At 35.7% G+C, this 12,060-nt stretch overlaps 1 protein-coding gene across 2 annotated transcripts in view; it reads right to left on the bottom strand.

Moving 5' to 3' along the window:
• The window catches only part of PCCA (propionyl-CoA carboxylase subunit alpha), a 393,065-nt gene that overhangs the window by 239,618 nt on the left and 141,387 nt on the right, over positions 1-12,060 (bottom strand). For both annotated transcript variants that reach the window (XM_088021889.1, XM_028112036.2), the window contains exon 9: positions 5,019-5,097. In XM_088021889.1, coding sequence (XP_087878015.1) covers positions 5,019-5,097 — 79 coding nt within the window. The remainder of the gene's footprint in view (positions 1-5,018; positions 5,098-12,060) is intronic.

Here is a 12,060-nt window from a genome sequence, read left to right as displayed (position 1 = left end):
AAAAATTAGATTTTTTTTTTAAGATTTTATTTATTTATTTGAGAGAGAGAGAGAGACAGCAAGAGAGGGAACACAAGCAGGGGGAGTGGAAGAGGGAGAAGCAGCCTTCCAGCCGAGCAAGGAGCCTGATGCGGGGCTCAATCCCAGGACCCTGGGATCATGACCCGTGCCAAAGGCAGACAGACGCCTAACAACTGAGCCACCCAGGTGCCCAAAAATTAGATATTTCTAATAAACCACACAAATCATATAAAATTCCATTTCCTCAGCCCTAATATACCGTAATTCCACTAACAAAAGAAATTTAAAACTTCGTATTAATTTGACTCAAGTCAGAATATGCACACAAAAATGCAAAGGGCCAACCTGGCCAGTGGCACAACTGGGGCAAAACTACAGTGAAATACTCAGTGAGAATGAACATACATGAGGAGGATCCTCAAGAACATTTTATGATAATTTTTAATGATATTTTAAATACACACACTTAAATGTAACTGCCCTTCACATACCCATACAGATCATTACAACTTTATATCTTTGAATTGTTCAAAATTAATTAAAAGAGAAAAGTATAATTTTTGAAAATAAAAATACAGATATAATTATTGCTTTATACATTTTATTCCCAAACTATAATAATTTAAATTGTTATAATTAAAATATGCTCACTAAATTCATGCACTATGAAATGGGCCCATTCGGGGGTGCCTGGGTGGCTCAGTAGGTTAGGCAGCTGCCTTCGGCTCAGGTCATGATCCCAGGGTCCTGGGATCGAGCCCCAAGTAGGGCTCACTACTTGGCAGAGAGCCTGCTTCTCCCTCTCCCTCTGCCTGCTGCTCTGCCTACTTGTGCTCTCTGTCAAATAAATAAATAAAATCTAAGAAAGAAAGGAAAGAAAGAAAAGGAAAGAAAGAAAGGAAAGAAAGAAAGAGAGAGAGAGAGAGAGAGAGAAAGAAAGAAAGAAAGAAAGAAAGAAAGAAAGAAAGAAAGAAAGAAAGGAAGGAAGGAAGGAAGGAAGGAAGGAGAAAGAAAGAGAGAAAGAGAGAGAGAAAGAAAGAAAAAGAAAGAAAAAGAAAGAAAAAGAAAGAGAGAGAGAGAGAAATGGGTTCATTCGGTCAGTCTATTAAAAATGCACACTTGCTTACCTAAAACTAATTGAATGTATTATTTTTCACTCACTGACATATTCAGAATATAAAGTTTAATTCTTTTTACATGTCACTAATAGTTTCTTAATCTTCAGATTAAATATCTATACTTAAATACAACACTGAAATTCTTCCAACCTTTTAATTTGCAAACACTCCATCTGGCATTATTAGAAATAAATACATTTGTTTTTGTGCTTAAAAAATACAACACAGCAAGTAAACAATGACCAGAAGATAAATTCAAAACATATTGTAACAATTCTTCTTTCTCAGAGTTCTCAGGGAAAAGGTATCAGGTTTTCTTAGTCTTCTATTACTTCTTTGATTTAGGGGAATGGAGTTTTTAGATCTTTGGAGACTGCAAACCTCAAAGAAACTAAAGCACAATGAATTATTGTTTTTAGTACCATATGACCAACTTTTTATTAGATGGGGTATGATGATTCACAAAGAAAAAACAAAGCACTTCATAGTTTCTCTCTGCTATAATGACTAAGAGCTTTCATTTTGCATTTAAACCAAGAATACTAGAGAAAAAAAAAAATCAAAATCACCCAAATAAATTATCACAATTTGAAAGCATCACCAGGATATTTGGGAGTTCGCGGAAAACTACTTTAAAAACATTTGTTATGGTCAGTTACACATTCATTTAACAAATATTTACTCATCACGAAACCATGTGCCCATTGCCTATTTAGGTGACTGGAATACAAAAATAAAGCAGAAACTGCTGTCAAAGCACCCAAAGTCTAGCAGGGGTATTCCAAAATGTAAACATGGTCAATTTTCCATTGTGCCATATTTCATTGAAATGTGGATAGGGAAAAGACAGAGGTTAATATGAAGATATGAGTCTACTTTCAACAACCTTTGTGATTCTCACTCTAATATACAACAACAAACACCATTTTTTAAAAAAAATCTCTCAGATGTTCTAAAGATTCCAAGATAAGCCATAGATGCTACTTCCCTGAAAACACTTAGGAAAGACGTTACAAGAGGGAGACACTCCTCAGAATAAAATAATAAAGCAATTAATGGTTATGCGGTGTGCCTTCCAAAGAAGGCTAAAATTTTTGTGGATCATGCAAAAAAAAAAAAAAATCCCCTCCCCCCAAAAAAGGAGAAAGGAAGGAGTACGTACAATGTGGCATATTAATAATTGGTGACTCTAGAAGAAAACTATTGAAGAGTTTTCTGGACTATTCTCTCAATTTTCCTGTAGTTTAGATTCTTCCAAAGTAATGAGATATAGAGCAACTTTTTTAAATGAAGCGCATGTATCATTAAATCAAATAGTGTCATTCTTTTATCAAATTGAGAACAATATTTTAGATAGAAAATTATTTATGTATTTTTACTAATTTTATTAACATATTTTGAATCAATGTACCATTTAAAGGTTTATTTACCTAAAAAAGATGCCCACTATATGAATGGACATAGTGATTTCTGAAAATACTGAATGCTACATTAAAATCCATTGGTTAGGAGCACCTGGGTGGCTCAGTCGTTGAGCATCTGCCTTCAGCTCAGGTCATGATCCCAGGCTCCTGGGATCGAACCCCGCATCGGGCTCCCTGCTCCGCGGGAAGCCTGCTTCTCCCTCTCCCACTCCCCCTGCTTGTGTTCCCTCTCTCGCTGTGTCTCTCTGTCAAATAAATAAAATCTTTTTAAAACAAATAAATAAATAGAATCTTTAAAAAATAAAATAAAATAAAATCCACTGGTTAACAGCAGCACAGAAATCTCAATGCCAAGAAACTGAGAGTAATCTTCACCATAAAATATGTTGCTAACAGTAAGTCCTAGAGAAATGAGGGAGAAGAAATGTGAGATCCCAAGAAGAAGAATGAAAAATAAGTGCTAAAGCTTAATTGCTATGTAAGTGCCATACAAAAGGAGCCACACAATGAGGAAAAGGTTAAAGTCTGTAAAATACACATCTCTTACAAAACCATTAAGTTGTGTTTAATATCCTTATTATGTCATTCTTTCCTACCCAGAGGCTACAGCAGATCGTTTTTTCCCCAAAGATGGCTGCAACGCTATCTCCCATTCCATGTGTTCACACTCCAGATAGATCTCTTTTGCCTCATCATGCAGCACATGAACCTCTTCTCAAAGTAAGGCTTAAAGTGCAAAAAATGAAAATGCACAGGACTGCACAGAAAACAAATTATACTGAAATACAGGATTCAAAATATTTTCTAAGAACAAATTTGGGATATAATGCATGGGGTTCTTTACTCATAACAAGCTCCAACAACAAATCTAATAATCACTGTTACTTCAAGATACATTATCACATTACAGTTGTTGAAGATATGTGATTTCCAAGGTGGAAAAAAGTTCCAAAGATAATACTACTATTGTAGTTCATTGCCTGCACTGGAGGAAACACTAAATCCCACTTAGAGGTGAAAGAAATAGGTCCTTTTTCCCTCTCATCCGGATGTATAAACCTCCTCTGAATTTTATAGGACTGAGAACTCAAAGGTTAAGAACTCATGATCTAGGGTATAAACTTCATGGAGGAAAGAAATTTTTTCTGTTTTTTGTTCACTGCTATATTCCAGGAACACTACTAAAATGGTGCCTGTCACACAGGTTCTCAACAAATATTGTCAATCTATGCAATGAGTTAATTCTTGCGGTCAGTCTCTGGTACCAGTGTCACTCAGAGTAAGCCTGGGGTTTAAAGAGCAATATATGTCATCTCTCATCACCCCACAACACAACCAATTAGTTTCTCTGATGCTCAACTGAAGAAACAATGGTGTTGTGGGACAATTTTCTTCTAGAGATAAAACCATCCATGCAAGTCTGCAACCTGGTGTCTTCTCAAAAGATTTTAAAGGGTAATGTATTGCTTTCAGGAAATTTTTACCTTACTTGTTCACTTGAGAACCTAATTCCTGAATTTGGTGTGTATTGGACAACTTTCACTCCAACTGCTCTGGACTTCTGTCTTTGAGAGATTTGGGGGAGTGGAGAGGAAGGAAAAGCAAAGGAAGGGGAGAAAGCAGAACCATCTAGAAGACCACATTACTTCTGGGTAGAGAAAGGGAAAGGCAACATAACACGATAATTAGTCATTTTTGTCCCCTCCGACCCTCCAAAAAAAATGACAAAAATCTCTTCTGCCAAGCCTGAAAATCAATAAAAACGCAAACCTAAATAGAATCCCCTAAAACCTGTTTGTACTAGGCAGTTTTTTTTTTTAATTATTTTTTAATCACTATGATGTTAACAATGCACTGGTTTTTTAAATTGTTTTAAAAACTACTTTTGATTCCTGAAACTAGAAACTAGTATACTAAAAAATGTGGTCTACATTTACAACAGGGTGCACTGTTATATAAAGGACGTTTAGTAGTTTCAAATTCAAAAGGAAATACATTCCACAGTAAAAAATTATCAAAGTAGTTCACTATTTTTATAGACAAGCAATGGAAAGCAAGTGCGTACTAATACATAAACAAATGAAATCATGACTGCCTTTAAATGTGTTTGCTTCAAATCTCTGACCACATTCAGAATATACAACATCAAATGTTAGTAGCTTTTGCCTAGAAAATAGAATCGTGACTGTAATTTTAAAAAAATACACTGTAAAAACAAAAAGATAATCCTTTGTTAAGGTTTAAGAAAGTAAAAAACCTTTCTATAACAGAATCATCATCAAAATATAAACAAGGAAGTTTTCTGCATAATTTCCATTTTTTCCCATCTAAAAGTAAAAATGAGATGGTTATTGTAATTATTCCATTACACTTCTGGTATCTGTTTACTTGTCAGTTTAATAAAACTCTAGTAACTGCAATTTTCATCAAAAGTATATTTTGGACAGCGCCTCACCTGGTCTCTTCATCATCCCAGGCGATTCGCATGCCTTTCCCACCACCACCTGCTGAGGCCTTGATCATGACAGGGTAGCCTAACAGCAGGGAAGAATTAGACAGAAGTTCAGACTTTGATCATCTGGATGCATGAACATGACAACTGACCACATGTTCAATAACACAGAAGACAATAACTAATTTATCTAAAAGTTCCTTTCTTTAGAATCAGGAAAATAACACCAGTGTAATGAAAGAAAAGGACTATTTATATCTATAAATGTAACATTTTCCCCAGTAATGAAATAAAGAGCTAAGGAAACATAAATAAGTTATTTGACAATGGATTCCAAAAATGGAAGTAGATATAGTATTACACAGCAAATATAAGAAGCAACTTTTATATAATATTAAGGGAACACACACACACAATATTCCCCAAAAGTTCTGTTTGCACGTATAACAAATTAAATTCCCTTTTCCAAAAGTACTGATTCACAGGTATTTGAGGCATTTTTATTTGAAAAGTCACAGAGATCCTCTACAGCTTTTATCAGCAAGAACTGACACGATCTGGGGGGAAATCAAGTCACACGGTTATTGTATTATGGGTGGAAACAGAAGCTCCAGGACTCGCTGTTATCGGTGAAGAGCTACCGTACTATTTCCACGCCTCCAACAGGGAATGTGTACGCTAGCAAGTAAGATGAAAGAAAAAGTAAGACCCAAACAAATGACATCTCCAGCTAAAGTTTTATAAGAGAAAATTAAATCAGAAAATTGTTAATAAGTATTTAGATTATCATAAAGTAAAAATTTTGACAGCTTGAGTCACCTCTATACCAATTTATCAAGAAAAACTTTAAAAATAAATCTCCTTGCTTAGAGATTTTCTGAAAACAAGTGGATACACTCATGTCTGAGACACTTGTTTATGATCTTTTCTGAAGAAAAAGATCAGTGAGCGCTTAAAAGGCTCTTCCCAGCCTCTGATGCTCTAACAACACTACACTCTAACTATAGGATCTTAGAGAAAAAGGAAGAGAGGGCCAAATGTCATAGATCTTTAACCCCAAAACCACAAAATATTACTCTTAACTTCAACTGAGTTAAAATGGCTCTTGCTTTCTGTTTCATACTTAATTCAGTTTTTATAATTCTGATGTTGGTTATGTCTATGTGGGACAGCATTTTAAAAGCAATGCTAAGTGCAGTGAGAAGAATGATTAACATACTTTTTTCACTTCGGGAGCCTTAGAATCTAGGAAGAAAAAGGGAAAAATACTCCAGTAAATCTATCATTGGAAATTCAGAAGAGAAAAGTATCATAGGAAGGTAACAGAAAAGGGATTAAGGAAAGCATATTACAGCAAGAGCCATTTAAATGAGGCTATGAAGGATGAGCAGGATTTGAACATTTTAGTCAGGAATAGCAGGAATTGGTTTTAAAAAATGACTGAAATAATCCAGCTGGACAGTATCCGCGGGATGGCAGAAGAAAAAGAGAATTAAAATATAAATTAGGGAGAAAGTATGCTTCTCACTTTTGCATGCCAAAGATCCTGCATGAGAGTGAAAAGCAGAGTATTTATTTGTCTCCTTCAGTGCTGTAGCCTCACAATGAATGTCACATAAAGGAATCAGACTGAACTCATTAAAGAAGAATTAGCCTGTTTTGGAGCAGTGAAGAAATCATATCTAAAAATTAGAAACTGGCATGCCTGAGAAAACGTTTTTACAAAAAATTTAAACAAATGAGTCCATATGCCAAAAAAAAAAAAAAATGTTATATCAATTCACCATCCAAAACTATTTATCCATATAAACAGGAAACAGGAAACCACAAGAGGTAAGATATCTACATCCCTTATCTCTGTTTTCAGTTTCCTCTGAGAATTAGGAAATTTGCAGTTATTCTGATTCCGGTATTAATCTCATCTTAGTTATTTACTATGGACCCTGGACTATACAATGCTTTGTGAGATTCAAAGTAAGACTGGGAAATTGTCCTTGGTCACAAGAAACTTGATGGAGAAACAAAACACAAAAAGTAATTTGTCAATGAGAAATTATTATATGTTCAGAAAAGGTGAGATGTTGTTAGGCAACAGGGCAGTGTGTAATAAGGCAATTACAAAATGGTCCCCCCAAATGGAGGCAATGTAGCATTAGACCTGTCAATACATATAACCCAGAAAAACAAGATTCCCTGACGAAACAAGCCAAATATAACACAACTGTAATATATTTCACTGTATAAACATACTGAAGCATTATCTATTCTACTATGAATAGACATTCAGACTTATACATACAATGCTCCCATGAATATTTCTGAATGTGTTGCTTGGAACCCTGTGTAAGAGTTCCTAGAGTATATGTCTAGGACTATAACTGTTGGATACTATGCAAGTTATAAAGTCTTTATTAAAAAATCCTATTTCTGGGGCACCTGTGTGGCCCAGTCAGTTGGGCAACTGCCTTCAGCTCAGGTCATATCTCGGGGTCCTGGGATCAAGCCCCGCACTGGGCTCCCTGCTCAGTGGGAGGCCTACTTCTCTCTCTCTCACTGCCCCCTGCCTGTGTTCCCTCTCTTACTGTCTCTCTGTCAAATAAATAAATAAAATCTTTAAAAAAAAAAAAAATTCTATTTCTTCACTATTCTTTATCTCCATGACCACAACACTTACACAAACTACCATCACATATGTCTTCATAGGATGCCTGCAGTAGCCTCCAAACACAACTTCCTATCACTACTGTTGGTCCCCTCAAACTATACTATTGTCACTGGAATTCTTCAAAAATATATATATATAAGATCACCTCTCTCTCCTGCCTAAAACATTAAGAGTTTACATTGTACCAAGAAACCACAGATGTTTAATGAAATAGAAATTATGAATTCAAGGATAGGAAGCATGGAAGGTACAGAGAGATGGCCTAACATATACTTGTTGAATCACAATACCAGGTAAGGCTATGCTTGACTTGAGCCAAGAAAGCTCTTTAAAAAAAAAAGAAAAGAAGAAGCCTAAAATGTATTAATATCAACATCAATTAACTGACATATTTCCTTAACACATTTTTACTCAAAGATGACAAAATCCAAACACACAACATTCACAATGTTTATAATACAATCAAAAATTAAGAGACACGTGGGGGCGCCTTGGTGGCAAAGTTAAGCAAGGGCTCTTGGTTTCAGCTCAGGTCATGATCTGAGGGTCGTGAGATCAAGCCCCACCTTGGGCTCCAGGGGCAGTCTTAAGCAGACTCTCTCCCCCCACCCCACCCCCTGCGGTGCTCACTCTCACGAATGCTTGCTCACTCTCTCAAATAAATAAATAAATCTTAAAAAAAAAAAATTAAGAGACTTGTGAAGAGGGATGCCTGGCTGCCTAAGCCTGTAGAGCATGTGATTCTCAATCTCAGGGTCATGAGTTTGAGCCCCACACTGGGCATAACAATTACTTCTAAAAAAGAGACAAAGAAACACATGAAGAGAGGGGTAAAATGTAATCCACCTCAGGAAGAAAACAGGCAACAGAAACAAACCCAGAAATGAAGAACCTTAAAGAACCTATTATAAATTACAGCTATTACAAACACTATAAGTATGGGAAAGGATTTCAAGAAATTATCAACTATACACTTCAAGGAAAGTATTTTTTCTGGAGTACCTGGGTGGCTCAGTCGGTTAAGTGGCTGACTCTTGATTTCAGCTCAAGTCATGATCTCAGGGTCCTGGGATTGAGGCCCATGGCACAATCCACATTCAGCAGAGAGTCTGCTTCAGGATTCTCTCCCCTCTCCCTTTGCCCATCCCCCTGCTGTTGTGTGCTTTCTCTCTCTTAAATAAATCTTTAAAAAATTTTCTAATAAAGAGAAAATGATCATGGTGACAGAAATAGAAAATATAAAAAAATTAAAATTTGAATTCCTAGGTATAAAAATAACCAAAAGGAAAAAAATCCAACAATGTATAAAAAGAATTATACCATGACCAAGTGGGATTTATTCCCAGGATGCAAGGTTAGTTCAACACTCAAAAAACAGTTAATGTAATCCATCACATTAATAGGCTAAAGAAGAAAAAATATGACACAACCATATCAGCAGATGGAGAAAAAGCATTTGACAAAATCCAACACCCACTGAGTTCAGCAAACTATGAATAGAAGGAAAGTTCTTAAACTTCATGAGGAACATCTACAAAAAGCCTACACCTAGCCTTATACTTAATGGTGAGAACCTAGATGCCTTTCCCCTAAGACCAGGAACAAGGTAAGGATGTCCTCTCTTACCGCTCCAATTCAATGTCCTACACAAGTTCTATTTTATGCAATAAGACAAGAAAAAGGTAAACACATAGGGAAGAAAATAAAACTCTTCATTAGCAGGTAATATGATTTCTATAATGAAAACCTCAAAGAATCAACAACCACCACCACCAAAAAAATCCAGAACTAGTAAGTGGATTATAACAAGGTTACAGGATACAAGGTCAATGTACATAAGGGGACTGCATTCCTATATACCAGCAATGAAAACTTTGACTTTAAAATTAAAAACACCATTTACATTAACAGTCCCCCCCAAAAAAAACCCAGGCATAAATCTAACAAAATATGTATGCTACCTATATGAAGAAAACTACGAAATTCAAATGAAATTAAGGAAGATCTAAATAAATGGAGAAATATCCATGTGTAGGATACCAATTCTCCTCAGCCTGATCTATAGATGCAATGCAATCCCAATCAAAATCCCAGCAAGTTATTTTGTGGATATCAACAAAATGATTTTGACATGTATATAGAAAAAGCAAAAGACCCAGAATAGCTAATGTTAGGGGAGAGTAACAATTTCAAAGGATTGGTATTGCCCAACTTCAAGACTTATTATAAAGCTACAGTCAGCATGGTACTGGTAAAAGAACAAATTAATCAATGGAACAAAGTAGAGGGACTACAAATAGACACACACAAATATAGTCAACTGATCTCTGACAAAGGAGCAAAAGCAATTCAACAAATGGTGCTAGAACTGGACATTCATACACAAAAAAGTGAATCTACACACAATCCTTAAAAGTTAACTCAGTGGATCTTAGACCTGAATATAAAAACAGCAAGAGTTCTAGAAGATGAACAGAAGAAAATTTAGATGACCTTGACAATTAGTTTTTAGATACAATACTTGCTCTTGGTTTTTTTGCATTCCCACTGGTGAGTGAATAGCACGATCCATAAAAGAAAAACAGATAATTGAGCTTTATTAAAATTAAACATTTCTCTGTCAAACCAAAAACAAAAAACACTCAAGAGAATATAGGCACAAGTCACAGACTAGGAGAAAACTTCTGCAAAATACACATCTGATAAAGAACTCTATCTAAAATAGAGCTCTTAAAACTCGACAATAAGAAAACCCAATTAAAAAATCAGTAAAAGATTTGAAGAGACACCTCTATAAAGATGATACAAGATGGCAAATAAGCATATGAAAAGATGCTCAACATCTTTGTCTTCAGGAAAATGCAAATTAAAACAAAATACTACTATAGGCTTATTAGAATGGCTAATATTCCAAAACATTCACAATACCAAAAGCTATCAAGGATGCAGAGCAATAGGAGAGTGCCAGGAATGCTTATTCACCACCAGTGGGAATGCAAAATAATCTTACCCTAGTCCCCAATAGCCATACTCCTAGGTATTTACCGAACTGAGTTGAAAATTTATGTCCACACAAAACCTACATGCAAAAATTTTTATAGCAACTCTGTTAATGATTGCCAAGAATTAGAAACAACCAAGGTCTCCTTCAAAAGGTGAATGGATAAACAATCTGTTGTATGACCATCCAATGGAATATTATTCAACAATTTTAAAATGAGCTATCAAGCCACAGAAAGACATGAAGGAACTTTTTTTTTAAATCTTCCTGTTTTTTATTTTTATTTTTTTTTTAAGATTTTATTTATTTGACAGAGAGAGCAAGAGAGGACAGTAAGGGGAACAGCAGAGGGAGGGGGAGAAGCAGGCCCCCCGCCAAGCAGGGAGCCCAATGTGGATGCAGGGCTGGATCCCAGGAACTTTTAAATGCATATAGCTAAGTGAAAAAAGCCCATGTGAAAAGGCTACATACTGATTCCAACTATATGACACTCTGGAAAAGGCAAAAGCATAGAGTAAGCAGCATACACCAAGGCTTGTGGGGGTAGGGAAAGGAGGGCTGAAAAGCTGAAGCACAGGGCAAACTATTTTGTATGAAACTATAATGGCAGATACATGTCATTATGCATTTGTCAAAACACACAGAACTATACAATACAAACAGGGAAACTTAATGTAAACTGTGGACTATAGTTAATAATGTATCAATGTTAGTTTATTAATTGTAACAAATGTGCCACACTAACAGGAAGTGTTAACATTGGGAAAGCTGCAGGGCGCCTGGGTGGCTCAGATGGTTAAGTGTCTGCCTTCGGCTCAGGTCATGATCCCAGAGTCCTGGGATCGAGTCCCACGTCGGGCTCCCTGCTCCTTGGGAGCCTGCTTCTCCCTCTGCCTCTCTCTCTCTCTCTCTCTGTCTTTCATGAATAAATAAATAAAATCTTTAAAAAAAAAAAAAAAAAAACATTGGGAAAGCTGCAGAGGGCTGTGGTTGGGGGTGTGTATGGAACTCCATTTATTTAAACCATTCAATTATTCGGTAAATCTAAAACTGTGCTAAAAAGAATAATTAAGTCTATTTAATCATTTAAGGAGGGGGCAAAAATCTGAAAAGACAGTTCACAAAAGAAGATGTATGAATGTGATAGCATTAAGCATGTGAAAATATGCTCAACAGTATTTGGTACTAAGGAAATACAATTTTAAATCACAATGAAATAAAACTACACCTCTATTAGAATAACTGAAACTAAAAAGACAAGCAATGTTAAGTGTTTTGCCGGAATAACTGGAACTCCCAAACGCTGCTAGTAAAATGTAAAATGGGGGAAGGGACATTGAAAAAACAGGATAGAAATGTTCTATATCTTAATTGTGGTT

Source organism: Eumetopias jubatus, unplaced genomic scaffold (assembly GCF_037043125.1).
Source record: "Eumetopias jubatus isolate StellerSeaLion01/CBP00866 unplaced genomic scaffold, mEumJub1_p1.0 scaffold_3, whole genome shotgun sequence".
NCBI lineage: Eukaryota > Metazoa > Chordata > Mammalia > Carnivora > Otariidae > Eumetopias > Eumetopias jubatus.
This window is presented reverse-complemented; position numbering and strand designations above follow the sequence as displayed.